We start from the raw sequence: 26,229 nt of genomic DNA on the forward strand, positions 1-26,229 counted from the left end.
TTAGGGGGGCTTTGTTTTGCATGGTTTTCAGTAGACCTGCTTTAAAAATTCATGGCTGCACCTGGTTGGTTGTTCCTGTCCTCTGTTTTTCAAATATTCTGGCACAGCCAAAAACCCTCCTCAGCAAGAGACTAAATTGGAAAAGGGTTATGTTCAGAGCTTAGAAGAAAAACTGTGCAGTTTTCAGGAAACTCGCCTGAGCATAGGTGCCATGAAGTGAAAAGATGGGGTGTTTTTCAGGTCAAGATTTCTGAAAGTTAGCAGCATCGTGTAGTTTGCTTTTCAACTAGTCTTAAAGCAGAACACCCTTTAGCTCAGTGATATATTTGAAAAATGGAAATTTGGGTTGGATCCTATCGCCTACGACTTCCAAAGTGCTCAGAGGTGTTTGATGGACTAGGTGCAGACAAAAAGAGCCAGAGCAAAGTGGCACTGTTTTTCTCAGTAGATAGTCTTACCGAATATCTTAAAGATGATAGATCAGTGAGAAAAACAGTTGTTATTTGATCAGAGAAAGGTGCTATCTCTTCTATGTAAGATTTATTCTTGTTTGGAAGTGAAAACTCTGGTTCAGCTATGAATGAGCCAAATTAAATTTGGTGAGGATCCAGGGAGCTCAGTTTCAGATCAATTAATCTGTAATAGTTTCTATTTCCCAGACCGTTTTCTCCAGGAAAAGTGATGAAAGATATTTGCTCAAGGCTGAACTTCAATAAATAAAGTGACCTTTACATTCTAGCTCAAAAAAATAAATATAATCTCATAGGTTTCATTGGCAACTGAGCCTGGATGGGGTGGGACTTAGGCTTATAATGCAGCCCTGGAAGAATTTACCTTCAGGGAAAAAGCAGATTTGACAAAGGGACTGGTGAGAAACACTGTATGTCAAGAAGATCTACATCTTCTTAAAAATTTGCAGTCTTAGATTGAGAAGCATGACGAAGTTTCTGTGACTTAAAGCTTCCACTTAGCACAAACTTTCTTTCTGCTGTCCTTCTTACCATAGGTTTACCTTGATTTCAGAAAACCTGAACTGCCAATATGTAAATTAAGAAATTATTCACTTGACACAAAGAAACAGCACAGACTTCTGTTAAACAGGTATTCCGTACACATTCTGCTAAATAAGGACAAAACTTAAGACTCACATGCCGAGATGTAGTGCCAAGAAAAGATCAATTGAAGATGAAGAATGATATCTTTGGAAAAGGTAATATTATTTTTAGGTATAAAGGATCTGTTTCAATAAAATTTGATTTGCCTACCTCATTAGAATATATCTTTCACCCCAGAACAGTTGTAAAATGTTTGAACTGAAAGAGACACTAGAAACTAACTTTCTCTTCCAACCCAGTATTTTAAGGTGATGACATGTGTACTCCGAGAGGTTTAAGCGACTTTCCTAATGTCCCAGAACCAGCCAGCGGCAGAAGTGAACCATACTTCCCATTTCAGTACACACTTCCTTCCCCCTTGACTGCCAAGTGGTTCACCCACTTTACAGACAATTCCCCTTTGCAACACTGGACTTCTCTCCTAGTCCTGTAATTTTGGCACGTTTTTTAACTTAATCATGTTGGATAACTTGAGTACATGAAGCAAGCGTCTTGTTCCCCCATAAACGCCAAAGATAACAGAAAAGACCATTATTCTAAAGGTTCAGAATCGATGTGGTTTTGGTTATCTTTCCCAGCAAGAAGGGTCATCAGAGCCAGAGCTTCTTTCTAGCCCTGTAATCAGCGCAACATCACCTGATCTCTTCCTCGGTGTTCCCATCCTTATCCTTTTGTATCTTGTTCTCACAGATAAATTTCAAAGTAATGAGATTCATCTGAAGCCACAGAAAACCTAGAGCCAGTTATAAGAGTGAACTAACAACCGTTACATGTCTTTTGTGAGCCAGCAAAGTAGACAGTTGATCGGTAGTTCCTATAGTCTGTTCCTCAGAGCCCTAGTTCTCTAGAAGCTCCATGAACGAAAACAGATTTTGTCTTCAAATACATTCAGCAAATGTTAAAAAGTATCTCCCTTTTTGCTTCCAAATGTGCTTTTCAGAGACATTAGTAAATCAAATAAACCTTAAAATTTCTTTCTTTATTCTACTATTCCTCAAATTTGCATGACTTTTGAATCTTTATGATATTGCAACTATGAATTTTGCTTAGAAAATGCTGAGCTCTGTGCTTTGGTTCCATTTAATCATAGTAAACACCTACTCTGTGAAATGGACATTTTTACCTCCATTTCATAGCCATGAAAATAAAGAATCAGATAAGTGATTTCTCAAGGTCACATAACTAGTAATAAGAACTGAGAATCAAGTTCAAGTGTGTGTTCTTAGCTCCTGGAGGAGTCTCAACTCAAATACCTGTTGCTTGAACAGGCAACTGGAGATGTGACTAAGAATTCGTTGGGCACAGGTGTTTTATTTCAAAGAAAAAAACTGAGATAGCCCATGAATTGGGGGAAGTGAGGAATATCCCCAGTGTCTAATGTAATCTCCATCCTCTCGGTTTGTTGTTTGATGTCCCGTGTTGAATGGCAACAAGGACGCAGTACTTAGTTTTTATTTAAGGTCTGAAGTTATGCTGCAATTTTATTTCTCTTATCAATGACAAAAGCCAACAGATCCAGCTTTTAGTACTGAGAAGGCAGCAGAGGATAATGTGGATTGTAGTAAACTAGAGATCATACGACCACTCTCTATAGGAGATAGCAGCTCTAAAGCTCTTGTTGATTATGACCATGTGGGAATGTGGTCCTGGTCAATCTGGACCTTGTTGGAAAATTGGCTGATCAACAGTGCTCTTTGGGCCAACATTATTTACATCAAACAGAACTTGGGGACTGGTCAGAATCAGCCTGTGGACCTTGGAGTTTTAACCTCTGTATTTCACTGTGCTACTTGCCAAGGAAAAAATTCTCTCACTGAAATGATTCCTGGTATCCTTATGGTTTTCTTTGTGGCAGTTCCCCGTTCTGTGGCTTGGAGAATTTGTTGAACATCAAATAGGCACGTGTGCTCATTTACATTGGCAAGTGTGAAATCGGGGAGACATGTTTTCTTTATTCTTCTCTCCTGTTAGATCCTTGAAGAGCATTGGTTGTCAGACTCAGCTGTCTTTTCCCAAGGGGTATGCTTCTGAAAAATCTTTTGTGGAATCTCCAGTACTTATAAATTTGGCTGGAAATAACTATGAAGTATGATTGGTATTCTGGTGGATTGGACTCCTCATGGTAATGCTTAACTGCCCAGCTTCAGGGATACTGTTATTTGGTCTAAGAGTGTGTGTGTTCCTGACACTTCTCTTAGCTGAACTATTGCAACAACCCCTTAAGTGAGCTTCCTGCCTCCAACTTCTCTTCTCTTTAATCCAACTTCTGTATCACCTCCAAAGTGGTCATTCTACATGAGCTGTAGTCTTTTTATTTCCCGCTTTAAAATCTTGAATTTTGTGTGTATGGCTCAGAATAAATAAACTGCCTTGCTATTTAAGTCAAAACCCCTTTGCACGGCTGGTAAAGCTCTTTTAACTTGGCTGTAGACTAACTTCTGGCATACTTCGGAACTTGCTATTGTTACCAAGTCCAAGCTGCACTACTTGCCGCACGACAGGCCAATAAATCGGAGACGAGGTGTTGCGGCAAGGAAGATGAGTTTATTCGGAAAGCCGGCAGACTGAGAAGATGGCAGACTAAAGTCTCAAAATAACCATCTTATCGGGGTTTGGATGCCAGTTTCTTTTATAGAACAGAGAGGGGGAGGAGATGAGGAAGTAAAGTAAAAAGCCCCTAAGATTTGCAAATGTCCCTTAGAATGGCCAGCCTCAGGGAGGGGATGTGTTAATTTCTTCTTTCTTGCAGCCAGCCACAGGTGGGCAGGGTCCGGATGTTTCCCTGAACAAAGGCACTTTGGTTTAACATTCAGGCCGAGGGGCAGGGCTCCTGGAGGCAGGCCATTATGTAGAGACAGTATCCTTTTAGTAAACGAAGGCAGCCGAAAGCAAAGGTTAAAGTAAAAGAAGCAGATCCAACATGTAGTCAGATTTGGCTCTTCTCTGTTACACTATTACCTGAGCATATGCCGTGTGTGTTCACACTTCTCCGTCTTTGTAGAGGTTGTGACTCCTCTGCAGTGAAATCCTTCCCGCCCCTTCTATCAAATAACTACACATCCTTCAAAACCCATTGTAGAATCCAGTGCACTATGGCTCCTTCCCTCATTCCAACAACAGGAAAAAAAGTACTTTTTTGTGTTCTCACAATACTTTGTATGTGTTACTACCTGTACGACTGTACATTTTCCACTGAATTTTACCTGTTATTTCTGTGGCAGAGCCAGTTGTAGAAGAATTCACAGGGTAGTAAGGCATTCAGTGTCTCATTTATAATTTAAGCACCAGTCTTAAGTACAATAGCCATCACTTGGTGCCTAAAACTTACTTAAATAAATTAGAAGGAAAAAAGAGAGAAGAAGGAAATGGTTGAATGGTGAACATCTGGCCTAGAGTGGAGTGAAAATATTTTTCTCAAAAAATCCTTTATATTTCAAAAGTCATGTTTTTCTATTCATTCTTGAAATACCTGAAGGCCGAATCTAAGGATTTTGTTGAGGGTATTTCTGTATTTTTGTTAAAATATCCTGTAGGTAAGACAGACTTTATAAGTTTCCATTCAATTATGAATTCAATGTAAATTGTATCAAAGAGGGAATATTCAGTTTAGTTGACATTTTCTCCTGTGTTTTAGACAAATTTACACATGTTGGTTAACAACTGCTCTGAGCTCACGCTCACGGGTTAGAAGACCTGCTTATTTGGTGGTCTCATGTTTAGAAGGCAGACCTGGGAACCAGGTTCTTGGGTGTTAGCCATACAAATGCCAAAAATGCTCTGAACCTGTCTTGGAGAAATTATCATGTCCCTCACTGCCTAATTGTCACTCCTTTGTGGTTTGCTTCAATTTCTGGTTGGAATATCTTAATTAACATTCGTAAAGGGCTGTGTAAAGTTTCAATGAAAATGTCATGTATGTATAAAATCTTCTTAAATAGTAGCTTAACTTGCAGGGTTTTTTCATGAAGTGAAGTATTTTTTAACATCTTACAATTTACGATAAATGGATGACAGGAAAGGTTTGCCTATGAATTGATGTTAGAGTCAAAATGGAGAAATCATGTTTCCTGTGGCTCTTTTATTCAGGGAACACAGTTACTGAAGTGCTGTGTGATTTAGAGTTTTTAATCTCTTAATTGCCTTCAAACTTGAAATGCTTATCTGGGGTGGTCTTTTATGTCTACTCCTGTATAATATGTGCAGAATGATACTTTCTTGCTTTTTTCTAGAAACTTAGATGAAGGTTGAAAATGTGCATAAATAAACTGTTACAAATAGACTATGAAGTAAGAATGGCAATATATATAAATAAATAAGAAAAAGAGTAACAATCATGATTTTAAATGGAGAAAAACAGTGAACTGGCAATCTACCAAATGAGGATATTCAAATGACTAAACACACGTGGCAAAAGGAAGAAAAGGAGGGAGGGAGGAAAGAAAAATTCACTATCATTAGTAATGTGTCTTGAAACAAAATATACCTTTTTCCCTAGTCAGCTTAGAAAACATTATAAAGAGAGAGGAAAAAAAAAAAAAAAAAAAAGGTAGTGTTGGTGGTAGGTACTTCCCATGTCCCTGATAGGGCACGATGAATTAGTATTTCTTTTTTTTTAAAAAAATAATTGTATGTATTTATTTATTTTTGGGTCTTCGTTGCTGCACGCGGGCTTTCTCTAGTTGCGGTGAGCGGGGGCTACTCTTTGTCGTGTTGCACAACCTTCTCACTGTGGTGGCTTCTCTTGTGGAGCACGGGCTCTAGGTGCACGGCCCCAGCAGTTGTGGCTCGCAGGCTCTAGAGCGCAGGCTCCGTAGTTGTGGTGCCTGGGCTTAGTTGCTCTGCGGCATGTGGGATCTTCCTAGACCAGGGCTTGAACCTGTGTCCCCTGCGTTGGCAGATGGATTCTTAACCACTGAGCCACCAGGGAAGTCCGTATTCTCTTTTTCTGAGAGACATTTGGTAATATGTATCAAAAGGGGTAACAAACTTCCTATTCTTTGAAACATAAATTCTACTTTAAGGAAATTACTTGAAGTAATAATAGTTGATATACAGAAATGTTAATGTACATTAGGTCGTAAGAGTACATCAGTGAAATTTAAAAACCTTCTAATAAGGGATTAATTGCATAGTGGTGTTTCCATCAATCAAATTCAATAGAATTTGAATTGGCTACAATAGTAGCCAATAAAAAATGATAATACTATAGAATATTTAATAGCCTGGAAGATGTTTGCAATGTAGTGTAAAGGTGGAGAAAGAAGGTTGAAAAGCAGAAAGTATCACTTGGAACTCTCTCTTGCTATGTAAACCAATCTCTCTTTCTCTCTCTTTTCCCTCCTCCCCGTGTGTGTATGTGTGTGTGTGTGTGTGTGTGTGTGTGTGTGTGTGTGTGTGTGTCTTTCTCTGTTTCCCCCCCATTTATGTATGTGTGTGTGTATCTATATATGCATGGAAACAAAGATTGTAAAAGCAAACGTCAAAATGTTAGTGACAATTATCTCTGCATAGTGATGTTTGAGTGATTTTTCTTTTCTTATTTCTGAGTACTTTTGAGGTGGCATTTTTCAAACTTTTCTGCAATGAACACGTTAACTCTTACTCAAACTTGAAAACAATACTAAATTTTAAAGCAAATAAAATTAATAATTTAAAAGAAACAAAGTTATTGTATCATTGGTACGTTGATATTTATCAAAAACTGGACACCTGCCAGCTAACTTAAAGCCTACACCCCTATCACTAGGAGCGCTTCTTTTCGCCTTCCTTTTATTCTGAATTGAAAGAATTAGATTCAGTACCAGCTGCTTGTGAACTGAGGAGGGGCCAGGTTTGAGAGACTCCCCAGTGACAAGACTAAGCTGCAGCCTGACACAGTTCACATGTGACCTTCAGAGGAAAACATAATGATCAGTGTGGGCTCCAAAGAAGAGCCTGCCAGGTTTATAGGCTGGTCCACACAACTGAAATTCTAGAATGTCTAAGAACAGGCAAGTGGCCATCAGGGTTATACAGGCAAGGCTTCATTTGGTGATCAAGATATTTGAGTGAGGGTTCTAGAAAAAACATGAATTGATTTTAGAACAAGGTTTACTTTGAGAATGTGTTCTTAATTTAGTAAAATATGTCATCAGAAGAATTATTTAGATTGAAGGTGGAAAAGAGGTTTCTATTATATTAGTAGGAGCCTGTCTGACAGTGGAAAAGTATGGAATGAATGGGTGGAATATGGGGAATTATTTGAACCTAGAAAACTATTTCATGTTCAGCGGAGAGCTCAGCACACTTCAGTAGTTCCAGAAAGCATTGCTATATTATAGTCAAATGAATTAACTGAGTTGTATTTTCATGACCCTGGATTTCAGGGAATGGTAAATGATATATGGTATATTCTGTCAAGGAAGGTGTGGTCTATCCATGAGTTTGTAGGACCTCATGTATATAACATATATGTCATTTTCATTTAAACATTACATAGCACTTTCTTCTTTAATTAAACATGGTCACTGTTTTTTAAACGTTGCTCAGTTATTGGGAAAATTCACTTACGGGAAGAATTCTCTGAGGGTTTCAGATAAAGAAATCTTCCACTCTGTAGGATGACCACATAATTTATAGTCCAAACCATATATTTCTGAGTGTCAGTAATAATATTTATGATGGTTCAGTAGGAGAAAACCAGGACTCTACAGGACAAAATATGACATATATTCACCTCATCTCTGATCCATTCGGAGAAAACCAAACTGCCTGTGAACGGTCTCTCATATGGTCAAAGCAGCTCTTAAATCAAGATCAGTCAACTTTGTAAATGATGGTATCTTTATGGACATATTCAACCCATCACAAACATAAGTCTTTTTTAAAATTTTATTTTATTTTATTAATTTATTTTTGGCTGTGTTGGGTCTTCGTTTCTGTGCGAGGGTTTCTCTAGTTGTGGCAAGTGGGGGCCACTCTTCATCGCGGTGTGCGGGCCTCTCCCTGTCACAGCCTCTCTTGTTGTGGAGCACAGGCTCCAGACGCACAGGCTCAGTAGTTGTGGCTCACTGGCCTAGTTGCTCCGCGGCATGTGGGATCTTCCCAGACCAGAGCTCAAACCCGTGTCCCCTGCATTGGCAGGCAGATTCTCAACCACTGTGCCACCAGGGAAGCCCAAACATGAATCTTAATAGGAAAATGCTTTTACATAGTCACAAAATTGAATGGAACTTTTATAATTAGATTGCATGATACCACCTTGATTAGGTATCATTCTGATTATTAAGGATGCTAACTTCTGAGCAACTGTGGTGACTAGATACATAAAAGATATTAGCCCAGATACATAAAGATCATGTTGTTTGCAAAGGTTCTATGAAGGCAAATTTTTTGTTCTTTTTGAACCCTTTTTGGGGATCCTTTTTATTCCTTTTGAATCGTGGGGCTGAAAAATACCACTGAAGTCAGGAGGGCTGGTTTTGTGGATATTTTCTTAAAGTGTGGATTCCCCGTTGGTAGTAACTTGGAGCAGATGAGTGTTTTATAGGGTTGGCCTAGTAGCCATAGGAATTGAGCTATACAGCAGGATGCATATAAAATAAAAAAACATAAAATGAAAATTGTAGTTGGTTTTACACCAGTCTGTGCACAATGAAAATTAAACTTGCTGTATGTTTCTGGGACACATTTACCATTCAACCATTCACAAATGACCTTTTGTTGTTTTTGTTGGTCCAAGGCTACCTAAAAAGTCAGTCAGTTTATTTTAAGACCCAAGAGAACAATAAATATTCTGTTTTCAATTGCTAGATTGTGTCATAATTGATTTTGGTGGTTCTGTTGTGAACATAAAGGGACAAGAACTGGTTTTGCTCTTAAGAAACTCATTTTTTATAGCATGAGATCCTTAATTAAATGATGGGATTGTAATGCCTAGATATGGGCTCTCTTATTGAACAGTTAATTATGCACATGTTAGTGAATATTTAACAGATATATTCTTCTATAATTTAATCCGGGCAATTTATGTATTCTGAAAATCCACAGACTAGAATTTCTTTTTTCTTTCTTTTTTTTTTTTTTTTAAGTGAATGGCGTGTTTTTTTTTTTTTTTTAATTTACTTATTTTATTTTTGGCTGCATTGTGTCTTCATTGCCATGCACTGGCTTTTCTCCAGTTGTGGCAAGCGGGGGCTACTCTTTGTTGCCGTGTGCGGGCTTCTCATTGCAGTGTCTTCTCTTGTTGCAGAGCACAGGGCCTAGGTGTGCGGGCTTCAGTAGTAGTGGCGTGTGGGTTCAGTAGTTGTGGCTTGTGGACTCTAGAGCTCAGGATCAGTAGTTGTGACGCGCGGGCTTAATTGTTCCATGGCATGTGGGATCTTCCTGGACCAGGGCTTGAACCTGTGTCCCCTGCATTGGCAGGTGGATTCTTAACCACTGTGCCACCAGGGAAGCCCCAAATTAGGATTTCTTGACCTTGGGTCTCTTGATATCTCTGAGACTGACTAATAATAAAATTCATTTAGGCTTCAATAAATATTCACCTTGAATTGATACCAGATTGGGAATTTATAGCCTTCAGAAATTTAAGGTAACAGCTATTTCACAGCCGAAACCCAATGAAAAATATGATAGCCTCAAGTTGTCTGATTTCCAGATGTGTTATGATTATGAAAAGACTTTTAAATTCATATTGAATATAATAATAATGTTTTTATCATACCCCCCTTTTAACTATAAGTGACATATTGTACAGAAAATAGCTGTTGTCATATATCTCCAAGATGGCTGCCAACAATTCTTGCCATCCTTCTGTGTGTGCATATGTCCTTCCCCCCTTGAGAGGTAGAGTCCATTTTTCTCTTCCAGTTAAATCTAACTCAGAGTTAGTGACGTGTGTGATCAACAGAATGGGTCAAAATGGACATCTAGAACTTCTGAGGACAGGTCATAAGAAGCCTTGCAGCTTCCACTGGAGTCCCTTGAACACTCACTCTTGGGACCCTCATACTGGGAGAAGCCAGCCACCAATTATGAAATCCAGCAACCATGAAACTGTAATGCTCTGTGAAGTTCAAGCCACATGGGAAGGGCCTGGAGGATGGGATTCAAAATGGAGAGAAAGAGAGAGGCTAAGACCAACACATGAGTAAAGAAGCCATCTTGGAAGTGGAACCTCCAGTTCCAGTCACCACAGTTGACATCAAGTGGATTTAAGACTCACTGCCCAGCTGAGCACTTTCGGAATTCCTGACCCACAAAACCAAGAACAAAATAAATGGTTGTCTCTAGCCACTATTCTGATGTAGTTTATTGCATGGCAATAAATAAGTGGAACAGAGGTCCTTTTCTCTTAACATATGGGAAGAGTTCTGCTGCTTCTGAGATACTTGTTTTGAAATGGAATCAGCCAAGATATAGAACTGCCATGTAATCATGGGAAAAAAATCTTCTTAAAACATTGCATTACTATATTGTCTGCTTTGATGGAAGGGGAAGAAGAGGGTGAAGCAGCAGCAGAATGTAATTATGCTCCGGGGCAGCTTGGTTAAGCATATCCACCCTGTCTGCCCCTCAAAAACAACTTGAGATGATCAGTGTCTGTCATTAAATAATTAAGGAACTAAGAAAAAATGTTACATGAACTAGATCTCCTTGTTAACTGGAGGCACTTTTTCTGGATGTTCCCCTCCCGCCCCATCTTCCTGAGAGCTCTTCAGAGGGGCTGGGAGGCAACTGTCACTTCACTAATCTGCAAGTCCTGTTGGAGAGAAACCCCTGGTGGTCTCCACTGTCTTCCCAGGAAAGCTTTAATAGCCAAATACATTAGCGAGGTGTCATGTGGCTGAGACTTTATTAATATTCCCCAATACACCCTGGTATATTTGTCCGTTTACCATGAAGCATTAATATAAGTAAAATTAAACCATATTCCTCAGAATGATGATACTAGGAGAGCAAAGAATGAAGCATGTGGGTATGTTCTTTCCCCTGATTTTCAGAATGGATTCATTCCTACGGGCTCTTCCTCTCATTCTGACTTTCCACTTGATATTTATTCAAACTCTAAAATCAAATGCACAACTTAGCGATTTTACCCCAAATGGTATGTCTCTCACCTAAATCAATGTTAACATATACTGATAGCTTCTCTTTATTGCTCTTTCTCCCCACCTCCTCTCCTTTATCATTTCTAGTGGAATAAAGAGATTTCTTACCAGTAAATGAACATCATTTCTTATAAAGTTTCCCATGAGCAAAGAAGATGAATGTCCATTTCTCCCAGCATCACGGCGCCCTCTGATAGCAGCTAACATTTAAAAATGATGTAACCTTTTGGCATTTATAGCTCTTTGGGGATTTAAGAGAGAAGTTACTCTGGGACTTGTAATGACCATGGAAGTGTGTTCTGATTGAGTTTGAGCAGAGGCTGTGGATAATGCTGGGATTTTTAAGGCAGCTCAAATATTCTCAAGGTATTTAATCAGTCTCCATAGTGACTGCAAAAATAAAAATCTCAAGTTTGTACATCATTCTTTTTCTTTAAAAATGCCATATTTTAAAACCAGGTGACACAATGCTAAGCATTAATGAATAGTCCATATACACTACTATCCCCTTAGTGTAATAACAGCAATTTCTCCAGCAAAATTAGTTTATTTTTTAAATGCCAATTAGACATAGGATCTGTTTATGAGGAAAATAATTACATTGTAATGATTCTTATTGGCTTTAGCATACACTTTTTTGAGAACAAGCGTGTATGGAAATGTTTGTTTCCCTACCTGTACTGTCATTAGGTCAGAGCTTTTTTTTTCATCATTTTTTTTCTCACCCATACTTATGATAAAGCATGAAACCAGTTTTATGGAGGAGTGAAGGTAGAAGAATAAGGAAAAGGAGGCCAGCACCATTGTGAAAAATCTGAGTGTGAACCAGGACTGGGTATTTTGCTTCCATAGATTTATATTTAAAGCCCCCTCCCAAAATTATCTATATTTCTTCAAGAATATCTTACCAATCATCTTGTTATTGAATCTCCATTATTTAACTCCCAGTCCCTGATTGCCCCCCTTCTTCCCATCTAGGCAATATTTTTATGAGATATTTGTAATACAAGGTTTATCTCTTTCTATTTTAGAACTCAACTATCACATTCTATCAGAACGTACAGTACTAATGTGACCTTCTTTGTGAAGTAATAATGGTTTCATTGGCACAAAGCTCAACGTTGCTTTCACACAGATGATCTTACTTGATCCCATAGATATTTTTACCACTGATCAGCAGCAGTGTGACCTTGAACAAATCACCTCATTCCTCAAAGCCTCATTTCCTCTTCTGTCAAATGGACATAATATCTATCTGAAGTATTTTAACTGTTTAATGAGGTAATATATTTTAAAGGTTTAGCGGAGTGCCTGGTACATAGCAGATGCTCAATACATATAAGCTTTTTTATAGTATCACTACCCTCAATGATGAAACGGAGGCTCAAAAAAAGATTAAGTGAGCTGTGAGATCTTCAAATTGGCATCAGACACATGGCAGAAATGAAACTCAAATCCATCTTTGGAGTTAGGCCCCATGGGATACTGTGATTATAGTATATATTTATGGTTTGTGTTTCCTTCTTCTCATGGCATGAGTGGGATTCACTAAACTCACTTTCTTCCTCTTTTCTGAGGAAGTACACACACCCACAACATTGACAAAGGTCAGGTTTAGGATTTGGTCATGGCTCTTCTTGTGGCAAACAAGCATGTGGTTCAGTATCCCCACACTCAGCCCAGCATATCAACCTGCCCGTGTGCATGCAGAGGGTCACAGTAATGGGAACAGAGTCTCACAGCGAAATGGTGTTTTTCAGTTTGAGATTCTCTGAGTTAACTTGAAAGAGAGGGTTGTGTTCCATAGTCCCAAGAGAAATTGGAAGCAATCTTCCATAAACTTTCTTTCTTGAACTGTCTTCCAAGGAGTGTAACCGATATGTAACCCATATGTTATCATTCCTGGTGAATGTTACTCTTCTGTGCCTTACCGGGTTTGGCAAAAAGAGTATTGACAGAATTATCATTATTATTACATAATAGGTAATAGGTTGGGTCTTCTAAGGCTATTACGAGGAGTATGAAGGACTGAAATTGTTTGATACACTTCTTGAAAACTATTTTTTTCCTCCTGAAAATTCAAAATCTTTGAGTCCTCATAAAAAAAAAAAAGTTCAAAAGTAAACTTACAGAATACAGTACAAAAGTTTCTCTCCAATTTCCTTGAATCAATATTCAGGTCACAAGAAGATGTTCTATTGTCCAAACGGTCTACTGGTCTCTTAATATTGAATGACCCTCCTTCGTGTTAATGAACATGGGTGGGTTACTGAACATTAGGTGAGCTTCACTGAGTTTGGGGGAGAGGGTGAGAGTGGGACTTAGGACAAGTGATTGCTCACTGGGTACATCTTTCTACAGACTCTTTTCTATCCGTGTTTACTTGATTGAACCTTTTTAATCACTTTCCTCTCCTTTTCTCACTGCTGTTCATACTTCAGTGACTTCCTTTTCATGGGTCATTCTGGGATCCTGTGTAATTTTCCCTAATACTGTCCTCCAAACAGTTGCCCATTGCTGAGCACTGGTTGCTTTCACCCTCAGCTCATCTGGGAAGGGTAAATGCCCACCTCACATTGGGAATAGGCAGCTCTTCCATCCACATCGGTCAGCCAATTATTTATTTGCTCTGATTATATTTTGCTTAATTTGTTTTTTATGTTGGAGCCAGAGTTTTGCAGATAGCCTCTTATACTATTTACAGATAGATTTTTGTTTGAATAGAGTGGCTAGATAACTATAGAGTGCCCAATTGCTGCTAATTTTATTTCTCTTTGTCATTGTCATTATCACTATGGAAATTACTTATTATGCACCTGTGATATGGGCATCTGGATCTGAGTTAAGCCTTGAGCAAAGCAAGAGAGATATCCCTAGTATATTACCTCTTCTTGATTCCAGTCCATGAATGACAAGGAGTAGACAAATGAGCAAACAAATAATGAACAACACATAAAGTAAATACTCTTTGCTTTAGGACCAAAGAAATGGTGGGAAAAAATGTGTGCCTTGGGGTGGTGAAGCTGCCTCTTATTAATAACTCCACCTTGCCTAAATAGGTAGATAATGGAATTCCAAGAACAACACACCTAGGAAAAGAACCTGGAAGACTAAATGGTAGGAGCACTCTTGTGGGAGGAATGTTCTGAGTAGACACTGGAAGGATCAGAAAGCTGTCAAGCAACATTTTGTAGAATTACATCATGTAACCATATTTTGAATCTGGAGCAAGTCAAAGAGGGTGGAGATGCATTTGATGTTTGATGACACCGAGCTTTCAGAAGGACTAATACCAAAAACGGGGTAGAAGTGACATATTTGAAATCTATAAATTTCATTTCATGTTCATTTATCACCTCTAGGAAGAGCAAGTAAAGTTTCTTCCTTCCCCTGAAGTGGATGAGGAACAATTGCTTAGAGTTGGGTGGTGGGAGCCGGTGTCACCATTATTGACTTTCTATGGAAAACAGTTCACCTGTAGATGCAGTGAGTGTAGCACACCCTGCAGGGCAGGAGTAAACTGGTTCTAATCACTCATGGGCTGATCTGAACAGAGAATAATTACTTTCCTGTTAAGGGCAGACTCTTCCCATTGTCTCTACCCACCCCACTTACTTCCAAGTAGAACAGCAGAGATTTGTTTCAGAGGACTCAGAACTCTCAGTGTCACAGGGATCCATGAACTGCATTTAGCAGAAGCAGGGACGAAGAGGACCCATTCCTTTATTCATTCATTTGTTCATATACAGAGATGTATAGACCTACTATGGAACAAGCTTTATGCTAGGCAAACAAGCCCTCTTTTTAGAGAGCTCACTTCAGGAATCCTGCAGAGTTTGGAGTCATGCCTTTTATAAAGGTTTAAATTTTATAAAGGTTTAAAGTTCTGTCATTCAGATCGTATTCCAGAATGCAGAAGATTAAACACAGCAAAACACCATTTATTCAGAGTCACATGAAAAGCCAAAAGAAGGGAGCTTCCCTGGTGGTACAGTGGTTAAGAATCTGCCTATACAGGGGACATGGGTTCGAGCCCTGGTCTGGGAAGATCCCACATGCCGTTTAGCAACTAGGCCCATGTGCCACAACTACTGAAGCCCACACGCCTATAGCCCATGCTCCACAACAAGAGAAGCCACCACAATGAGAAGCCCACGCACCACAACGAAGAGAAACCCCTGCTCGCCACAGCTAGAGAAAGCTCGCGTGCAGCAATGAAGACCCGGTACAGCCAAAAATAAATTAATTAATTAAAAAAAGAGAAAAAAAAGAACCCAAAAGAAGATAGCCAATGTAAATCAGCAAAAACAGGGATCACTGAATATATTTAAGGAATGTAATCTGTTATTTTTTGAGGAATATTCACTAATTTGAAGTTTCTATTTTGATAATATTTCCTAGTAAAATACCTTCTTGAGAAGATAGAACTTTATTTATAAAGGACATCATTTTCGTCTAAAGATTGGATCACACTTATTATCTACGCTGTATCTTTTTTCTCAAATGGGTTAAACATTTTGTATTTAGATCTTACTTAAATTCTTTATTTGCTTACTAACATATTTACTTTTCATAACCTACAACATGACAGAACAAACTTTAACTCATTTGAAATATAATTACTAAAAGATTCTAATTTGAAGACTGAAATAATAAGATTTCACTAATCCAGTTAATAGTTCATTAAGCACTTACTATGGTTCAACCACTGAACCAGTTGTAACCTGTGTTGAAGCTTGTGATTAAGCAATTGAAATACATTGTATACAGTGGTGTGTATTAATGTGTGTGTGTGCATTTGTGTGTTTACAGTTCAGGTGGAAATGAATATAGGCCATAATATTAAATGAAAAAAAAAAAAAACAACCAAAAACTCAGTCCACGATATGATATGTAGCTGCGGATAAAGAAGTAGAAGGGGGCACAAACATGGTTTCATTTGTTGATGGGATAGGGTCAATTTATTTTTCTTTGTAAATTTGTTTGTTTATTTATGGCTGCGTTGGGTCTTCGTTGCTGCGCACGGGCTTTCTGTAGTTGTGGTGAGCAGGGCTACTCTTCGTGTGGTGCACGGGCTTCTCACTGCGGCGGCTTCTGTTGTTGCAGAGCACGGGCTCTAGGCCCACAGGCTTCAGTAGTTGTGGCTCGTGGGCTCTGGAGCGCAGGCTCAGAATTTGTGGCGCACAGGCTCAGTTGCTCCACAGCATGTGGGATCTTCCTGGACCAGGGATCACGGCATGTCCCCTGAATTGGCAGGTGGATTCTTAACCACTGTGCCACCAGGGAAGTCCCTATTTTTCTTTTATTTTGAATTCTACTGGCAGTCTTACAAAGTTGTTTTTGCAGTAAAAAATGGCTAAACAAAAACGGATCCAGACTGACCTGTTTGTTTTCAGTGGATTGGAGTAGAGATTTTTTTTTTTTTTTTTTTTTTTTTTTGTGGTACGCGGGCCTCTCACCGTTGGGCCTCTCCCGTTGCAGAGCACAGGCTCCAGACACGCAGGCTCAGCGGCCATGGCTCACGGGCCCAGCCGCTCCATGGCATGTGGGATCTTCCCGGACCGGGGCACGAACCCGTGTCCCCTGCATCGGCAGGCGGATTCTCAACCGCTGCGCCATCAGGGAAGCCCTGGAGTAGAGATTTGAAAGAGGAACCACTGGAAGGTTTGTGTAATGCAGATACATCTATAAATCTTACAGGGGGAATGTCCTGACATCTTCTATAATTTCTAAAATGTCAAATTCCCAAATTGAAGGTTTTAGGTGAAGACTGTAAAGTAGTGGTGAGATTTTCTACATATTTTTAGTACCCAGAAGAAAAGACTGAGGAAGCCAGTAGTTTTATTTACTTAATGTTAAATAACCATATGTTTGAAAATATTTGTATTATTCTACCTCCCCCATCCAATAGTACTTGGATGCAGAATATCTCATACAGTTTGATGACTCATAGTATAAGTATCAGAAGTATTTTAAATAAATGATAAATAATCAACTTGATTTGAGGATATTGTATAGGCCCAGGGTTTTTATTTTGATGAAGTAGTCTGCCAGGAGAAACAGGTGGTGAGATCCGCACTCGTGGGAAGAGGGTAAACATATTCTGGTTTATAGGGAAATAGAAAAGCAGAGGGGCGAAAATCTCCCCGCCTGAGACAATAGATGCTCTATAAAATTGAGCCTCTTCATATTATCATAGAAATTACTGGCTGGCAGTAGTGCAAAGGGCTGTTATATATTATTGTTAATTGTGGTTGGAGACACAAAGCCATGTGATCATTTGATGACTTATTTGTTTTTGGAAAATGACAGCTTTTGTGTGCCAGTAAATATGAAACCCCCTGGAAATATTCTTGTGAATTTAGGAGCTATCTGATCGTCCTTGCTTAGTACATACAGTAGACTTAAATGATGACATAGAAGTTTGTACTTAGCAGATTACCAGATGGTTCTGCATCAGTTATCCAGAAAGGGAACACTGTCTGCTTGGTGACTACAAGACAGAGAGACCAATAACTTTGTCAGAATTTATGGTCGGTGGACGGTGGCTTCACCAGAACATGGCGGGGGAGGCCATTAGTCTCCAGTTTTGTGTGTGCTCTCCATCTTGTCCGGAACAGAGCTGACAGCCACAGCCTTCCTCTCACTCCACTTCATCCGTCCGTCCCTTTCTCCTCTTCGAGCAGGGCAGGGTGAGAGAACAGCGAGGAACCTGAAATTCATCCTGGGTAACATGAACGCAGTTCAGGCTGAGCGTGTCTGGTGTGCGATCGTTGTGTGCCCTTTGCAGTGATGGGACGCCACTTTGGAACATGACACCAACTATCCTGAGGTTTTAATACGATTGCCTCCAAATGCCTGAGAAAGCCCTGTGTGTTTGCCTGGCACTCCGTTCTCTTATGACAGGGCTCTAGTTTGGTTGGTTTTTTTTTTTTTTTCTTTTTTTTGGTCTTCCTTTCTCTCTCTCTCTCTCCTTTTCCTAGAACTGCCACATCCTTAGCTGGTAATCTTTAAACCCTGGGCTGCAGTGATCTCTCTTCATACGGTCACACATTAAGCGCATCTTCCATGCTTCTCCAGACCAAACTCAGAAAGTGCCAATGAACAAGTTGTTGGGGAAGAAGTCAGTGGGTAGCATTAAGGCCACCTGACTGGAGGCGTTAGGTGTGCAGTTTGACTGAGTGAAAGGCAACCTGCAGAGTTGGAAATGAGGTGCTTTATCACATATTCCTAGAGGCGTAAAACAAGAGAGTAAAAAGCAGTTTTCAGAGCAGCTTCTCCATCTTGCTCCTATTGTGGATTGTTCACACCGCTGTGGCCAAGATTAACCCTCAAAAGGAGAAAGTCCCAAGCCTCTGGAGCTGTGAATTTTTACATGAGTATAGCATATTCTCTTGTCAATAGGCCAAAGATGGAGAAGGGCGTCCACTGACTTTTTCCATGGAACTTACATTCCTATCTTCTCCAATTACTCTGGGTGTCTTTCTAGATCTATGTGACTACTCTGAAAACTTTCCATTCATTCCTTTAACTTTCGTTCATTCACGTCAAATATTTATTGAATATATAATATATGCTGGACCTCATTCTAGCTGCTGGGAAGGCACTTGTGGGGGTAAAAAATAGATAAATATCACTATTCTAATGGGTTTGTGTTCTGGAGAGAAGAATATATAGACAATAAAGAAAATAAGTAAACTATTAATATGTTAGCAGGTGGTAAAGGATCCTTTGGACAATACCCAGAACAGGCTTTTGAATGCACAGGCTTTGACTCAAGACTCAGAAAATCAGACTAAAGGCAGGATGACATGGGATGTTGTTGATGTGAAAGGAGGGTTTGCGATGGAGAGAAAAACCAGTGGACTCCATCCTCTTTCTACTTCTTTCCACCTTTCTCACAGAAGACTGTGACAAGTGTCATCCCCCCCAAATGGAGACTAGACAAGGCTCAGCAGGAAGGAGGGCTGGGGTTAGGGGAACAATGGGAAATATTTCAGAGTAAGGAAATAACCTTGGGGAAAAAAAACCCAAGGAGCCCTCTGGGAGGGAAGAAAATGCACTCCTACATTTCCTCCTCCTCCCTTTCAGTCTGTCCCGCCTCTTTCATTTCTTGGTGAAAACAGTGTCACGGCCTTGGTCCAAGGTAGGAGAGCAAACCTGACAGAGTCAAGGTCCTGGTTTGGCCAAGCGTTCTCTGCCTGTTCCTTTTCCCTCCCTTGCCAAAAATGTAGCTCATTTTTAAGCTTTGTGAATTTGCACACTTACCTTTCTGTTGTTTTCTTTCCTGAACGATTCTCTGCCGCAGATCATGTTGCTCACAGACCCGGAGATTGAGAGCAGCTTACTGATCAGCTCGGACGAAGGGGCAACCTATCAAAAGTACCGGCTGAACTTTTACATCCAGAGCTTACTTTTCCACCCCAAGCAAGAGGACTGGATTCTGGCATACAGCCAAGACCAAAAGGTGAGCGTGATCCCCTTGTTCGAGACAGTGGTGCGTGGTCGTCCTAGGGAAAGACACCTACTTAGTCATCGCTGCATTTCTTCTTAGCTCTCAGGTTTGTTCTGTGCAGCACCTTGAACCCTGTGCCGGTGGGGCGAGGGGCAGCAATGTGGATCTCAGGTTGCATCTGAAACAGCACACAAAGGAAAAAGCTAGACCCTAAGGAAGACATTGTGGAGAAGCAGTTCTTAACCTGGAAGCTTCAGGCCATCAGGAAACCCCCATGGAATTTCAGACAGTGCTTTGTGTATGTGAGATGTGATCATTTTTTTGGAATAAAGAACCCATAGCTTTTCTCAGAGCTTTAAAGGAAAGGATGACCCTGAAAGAGTGAAGAACATTAGCTAGTGATATGCTAAAATAGTGAGAGAAATGTACATAGATAACATTCAGAATCGGGCAATGTCAGGACTTTTCTCCTCTTGGTGGTTAGGCTGAAGGATAGGTCTACGTTTTAGGAAGGGATTGAATGAAGTTATGCTATTGTATTTTTATCTGTGTGTATATAAGTGTGTGCGTGCACACGCAATATGTATATGTATTTTATGGGATAAATGCTATAAAATATATCATGTACTCTGTACTGCAGATACATTATAAAATACATGTAGCTCCAGCTTTTAAGGAACTTACATTTTCATGTAGAATATAAGGCTAGCAACAGCAAATACAATCAGATTAGAATTAGAGGGAAAAAGTATACAAAGGCAAATGTGAGAGAGGCTCTAGCCATAAAAGCCAAAAGGAAAATAGGTAAAATATTCGAATGCTCTTTGTGAAATGCATGGTTCAGTGAGGTCATTCTGAGAATTATCCTCAGAGGAATTATATGTTACAAATTACATATATTTAAAGAAATACCGGACTTTCCTGAGTGAGGAGAACATTCTAGGGTTAAAACCCTAGAATACTTAACCAGGTGGTTAAAATCGTCTGGGCTGGTATAGACGTGTGGGGTTCTTCCTGAAGGGAGGGGAATAGTATAAACAACTTTTCAACGTCTCTACTGACATGAGCATTTTTGAGGAAGCAAATTAAAATTCATAGGATTGGAGTTTTATTTACACTTCCCTTACTGCCAAATAAAATGCACATTAGCCTAAAAATAGGAAAGACTTACAATTAGTGTTTTTTTTCCTCTCGAGCAGCCTGGCTCCCCTTTCAGCAGAATGTACAATTTCATTCCTGGAGTCAAGCCACAGTGCATCTAGTCCAGGCTGGTGCAGTTACCAGAGGCAAAGCTGAGCAGCTCAGGACAGAGTATTAGTCATTTAATCCACTGGGTTTTTGCATTTTATTCGACAGTTGGTTAATTTTCCCCCTGATGCCAGAGGCACACTGAGGGCCAGATTTACCTGGCTAAGTGGAAACTGTGCATCTTTGCAGTTGTGTCAGAGGAGATGCCCCCAAATTTAACCCTTCATGTGCCAGTACTTCAGGCAGTGATGCCATGAGCACGGCGGCAGAGTGGATAACTCTGGAGGAGTTGGGACATGTGGCTCCGACCCAGCCACGTATGGGAACTGGTACTTGGGGTTGGCTTTCTTTGCCTTAAAATGTGTTTGTGTCGATAGTTATAATTGCAGGTGCACTTCAATGAGATTGAAAAGAAAATAAAATCCACAAATGTTAGACTCCTCGTGTGCTCATCATGATGCCCTGTTGGTATAAAATAACTATATCGAGGAGTATTCATTCCATCTAGGGAAAGAATATAAATACATGTGAGTTCAGTAGTCTAAGAGGGACTAAAAAGGCAGATAGACCCTTCATTCACACACGGTAGATACCCAGTCGGAGTAGCTGGGTGGATTATATGAAATTGGCAGCCCAGGTTTAGGAGATGGAGATCTTATAAAATGATTTCACCTGGACTTTAATGAACGTCATATTTCTGTGGGGGACGGAGAGGGTGCGTTTTGCACAAGAGGGATGTCATAAACAATAATATAAAGTTGTAAAGTTTAGAAAACTCATGTAAACAGGATTGTGAATGTGTCTATTTGGCTGAAACTGAAATTTGGGCAAGTTCATTATACATGTACTCCTGGAACCTAATCTTAACTTTTTGGGGACCACTTTGACTGTTAGGCAAAATACTTTTTGTTTTCCCAATTAGGAGCGTTTTGAACAGTTTGGTCAGTTGGAATTATGTGTTCAGAGCTATAGATTACAAAGATTAATCTGGTAGTAATATTAGAATAAACTATGATGCTGTGAGGTCAAAACCAAGAAGACCAGTTAGGATGGTACACAGTGGTCTTGGTCAGGACCAAAAAGTATCTTTTGTGACCATAGACCAAATGAATTCTATCATTTTAGAGGTAGAAGAAGCCTTAACAGTCTTTGCTCTGTACGTAGCTAACAAACCAAAAATCTTAGGCGTTAATGAATTTTCCCAAAGGGGAAGAGCACTCATTGGTGTCACATGTCTAAGTTCAGCAATTGGAATTTGAATATGATATTTAGTAGGGTTCACTACTAAATGGATGGTGATATCTGGAGATTAGCAAAGGCGCAGAAGCCAGCCTCTCTGCTGAGCTCTCTGTTTCTCCAGAAGAGAATGAAGCAGAAATCATCCTGGGAAAAAAGAATTATGGATCACCTGCTAATATGAGTAGGGGGTTGGGGAAGGGCTGCATACATCAGGGCTTGAATCACAGCGTGAGGAGTGGGGCATTAGCGGGGAGTGGAGCGGGCTGCAGCCATCCAACGAGCCATTAGCTGGTGGTGCTGGCCTGAAGTCAAGTGGAGGAGGTCTGTGGCCACTCAGGTGGGTCAGTGATATGGAAATAATAGCTGGCAGTCACCCACGAATCACGGAGCGTTGAACCCTGCTGAGATGCAGCAGTGGGCCCTAAGGAGGGCCCCGTGTTACTGTCGGCAGGCCAGTGACTTTTGGAAATGGGAACACTTGTTTTTTCCTGTAAGTGTCGTTCATCAATATGTCTGTGACAGTTGCTACTGTTGCAGAACTCTCAGCAAAGATGGTAGCTTTGGTGCTACGATTCCCTTTGCCAGATGCTGTTTTCAACCAGCCTGTGGTGAACAGCATCCTCAGGTAGAGAGCACCGTCTGTTAGAAGTTATTGTGTTGAGGTGGCAGCTCCGTCAGCACTCACCTGTGCACAGTCCTCCTCTCCTCTCTTCCCTTGTTTGCTGTCAGTCTTTTGAGGCATACGCTCCCCCTTTTGAATACATAGCCACCTTTAATTTTCCCTTATTTCCCTACTATTGCTTTCTCTCACCTTTAGTGAATGAGACTTTGAGGGCCCCGAGGACAAAGTCGGGGTCTCTGGCTTGCAGGAAAGAGCCCGTGTGGTCCTTGGCGTTCTGCTCCAACTTCATTTCATCTTGAGTGTCTGGACTCTCAGTAGAGACTTTTTGATGTGAGCATTTGAAGGGACTCAAAAGAGTTTGGTTGAACAGATTGTGCTTTCTGGCCCAAGATAGAGCTTTACTGGCCATCAATTCCATAGGAAGCCAGATTTAAAGAAGAAGAAGAAAAAAAGGCTTTTAATCAGGGAGAAATGTGTATGACCAATAGCCCTCAAAATTCATAAGATCAGGTTATTTTGATATTTTAGCCCTTTTTTCTTATTTTTTCTTAGAGAAATCTACCCGTGATATTAAATATCTAGGTGATTGCCAAGAGGTCAAAAATTCTTTTGAATGAGCGTGTGACTCTCCAGCCACCACTGGAATGACTGAAGGGAAAAGGTTTGGGACCTTTTTCCCTTTGAAGCTCTAAAAGAAGTCACTTGACTTCTTACAAAGCCCTGTTGGGGGACTTCCATGGTATACACACAGGCAATAGATTCCTTGGCCTCTGAAGGGTCTATGTGAGGATGTGCCTTTGGAAAGCCCTGGAATTTTCAGAAAAGTAAGCATTGTAGACATTATGGAAACTTCTTGCCAGATGGCAGAAGGTTACCCGTATGTACAGCCACACCTTTTAAGCTTTTTACAAAACAGCAGTGAATCACTGTGGATGCCGTGAAGAATTCCACAGCGTTTATACCAGGACCACCAACATCTCACTCTCCATTATTTAGTTTTGTTATTTCTGTAATTAAGCAGTAGGCAAACCAAACATTCTGCTCCTTCCTTTTGTTTCTTGGCATTTGGAAACCGAGCAGCCAGGAGAACAGAGGTACAGAGCTTCCACTTCCTTCCTTGTCCCCCCCCCACCCCCACCCCACACACTTTCTTGCCTCAATACAGGAAACCACCCAAGGAAGGCTTAGCAGCAGGCCAAGTGTGCCAGATTACACCTTTATTTTTTTTTATTTTATTTTTTTGGTGGTACATGGGCCTCTCACTGCTGGGGCCTCTCCCTTTGCGGAGCATAGGCTCCGGACGCGCAGGCTCAGCGGCCATGGCTCACGGGCTCAGCCGCTCCACGGCACGTGGGATCTTCCCGGACCGGGGCACGAACCCGTGTCCCCTGCATCGGCAGGCGGATTCTCAACCACTGCGCCACCAGGGAAGCCCTACACCTTTATTTTAATTTGGCAATAAACTAGTGTACAAAATGTGCTATGAAACATCGCCTCCAATGGCATTTCTCAGTCTGTCTCAAACACCTCACTAAACATGATGTGTTGGAAACAGTGGAAATGAGGGAAAACAAAATGCAGATGTGACTAAAAGAAAAAAGCAGGAGAAATGCGTACGAATAGGCATCTACCTCAGCTCTGCTGACCATCTTGGGGCACTGGGCTCGGGGCTTCTCTGTTAGGGGTTACACCGCGGAGCGAATTGTATAGGGGCGAGTCTGCAATGTTGTGAAGCCAACGTGAACGCTCCTGGGACTCAGAGTGCCTCATAGCTGGGGAGGAGAGACCGCCTTGCTCGGCTTATCCAGGCAGCAAGGCCTCTCCTACAGATGTACCTGCTGCCCCTGACCATGAGTAGGAGGGTCCACTTTTCTCCAGTCCTCTACAGTGAGCTTTTTCTCCCCACTCTGGGTGCCCAGGTCCTTCTAGACCATGGACTCAGTTCCTACCCAGATAAGCAAGCAACTGACTGAACATGGCGGCTGGGTCTGGGCTGTGGGAAACTGGAGAGCAGGTGTTCCTTCAGGAGGGTGGGGTGTGGTGGGGGGGTCTTGGTGAGCTCCAGCCTGCTGTTCTTGCCACCGAGCATGCCTCATTCAATGTCACCAGACTTTTCATAGTTTTTCTAGAGAAGTAATCCTGCTTTGTTTGAGATATGACATTTTCCTATTTTTAAGTGTTTATAACTAACTCAAAAACTTAAAACAGAAAGCCGTGCAGGGCAAGTCAACCTCATCTGCTGCCTTGCCTTAGTCCCCAGATCACCTTTTTTCTTATTTCTCTGTTTTTCCCATTATCTTTGTTTTTCTCCTGTTCATGGATCTTCCTGTCAGTTTTATTTCAGGAAACGTTCCATTGTTTTGTGAATTTAAAAAAAGTGCGTACAAATGAGTGATCAATTCTGTGGAGGGAGGACAAAACCCTTAGGACAGTTTGGTGGGTCACCATTCATTTTGTGGCAGTTTTGGAATATTCATGAGTTTGTGTTGTCTCACTTGTTCTGGAGCCCTATGAGTCAGCAGTCCAAGTAATACGATGTGGGAGCTTGCAGGATCTCTGTTCTCCTCTATATTCCAAAGTATCAAAGTTTATGAAAGAAATAAGAAATCTTAAGGCTTGCACGGTGGCCTCACCTTCAGTATTTTGGTAAATATGTGTAAGATACACTTAAAACCAAAACATGGCTTTAAAGGAAGAAAGCACATTTTCATAAGGAAACGCTATTCACAAATAATTGAAACCCTAAATATTAACAGCAGTATTCTCTGTATAAATGAAGGCAGAGTTTGAGTTAAAATCGTATATTGATAGAAAAGGAAAATTATACTGCCAGGGTGTTTGAGAGCATACAATAGAATTTTAGTAACTTGCATAAACGTAAATTTTTAAAAGAAGAACTGCTTTCAGCTTTCTCCCTTCTGTCTTTCTACCAGTCCTGCAATTTTATTTAAACAGTTTCATATACATTTCTTTAAAAAAAAAAGAACACAACTTTCTTTTTAATCTTTCCTACTTTTCCTGACTGAGCACTAACAGATGACCATTGCTTATCATGACAGTTTTTTTTTTTTTTTTTTTTTGTGGTGCACGGGCCTCTCACTGTTGTGGACTCTCCTGTTGCGGAGCACAGGCTCCGGACGCACGGGCTTAGCGGCCATGGCTCACAGGCCTAGCCTCAGCGTGGCATGTGGGATCTTCCCAGACCGGGGCATGAACCCGTGTCCCCTGCATCGGCAGGCAGATTCTCAACCACTGTGCCCCTCACGACAACTTTGAATGCCAGAAATTCTCTGGGAAATAATGACTGCTTGATAAGGGAAGAGATGTCAGCATTTTCCAAAACTCAGTCATATTGGTTTCTCACCAGCAATAGACAGCACAGCAAGTGAGGCAGGAACATCAGCTCTCTACTCTGTCAGGCCCTCCAAATGGCCATGTGACCTTCAGCAGGTCATTTAA

At 40.7% G+C, this 26,229-nt stretch overlaps 1 protein-coding gene across 4 annotated transcripts in view; it reads left to right on the forward strand.

Annotated features, from left to right (window-relative positions):
* Positions 1 to 26,229, forward strand: part of SORCS1 (sortilin related VPS10 domain containing receptor 1) — a 565,941-nt gene that overhangs the window by 322,939 nt on the left and 216,773 nt on the right. For all 4 annotated transcript variants that reach the window (XM_067024735.1, XM_059052971.2, XM_059052968.2 and 1 more), the window contains exon 4: positions 19,515 to 19,673. In XM_067024735.1, coding sequence (XP_066880836.1) covers positions 19,515 to 19,673 — 159 coding nt within the window. The remainder of the gene's footprint in view (positions 1 to 19,514; positions 19,674 to 26,229) is intronic.

This window comes from Kogia breviceps, chromosome 2, assembly GCF_026419965.1.
Source record: "Kogia breviceps isolate mKogBre1 chromosome 2, mKogBre1 haplotype 1, whole genome shotgun sequence".
In the NCBI taxonomy this organism is placed as follows: domain Eukaryota; kingdom Metazoa; phylum Chordata; class Mammalia; order Artiodactyla; family Physeteridae; genus Kogia; species Kogia breviceps.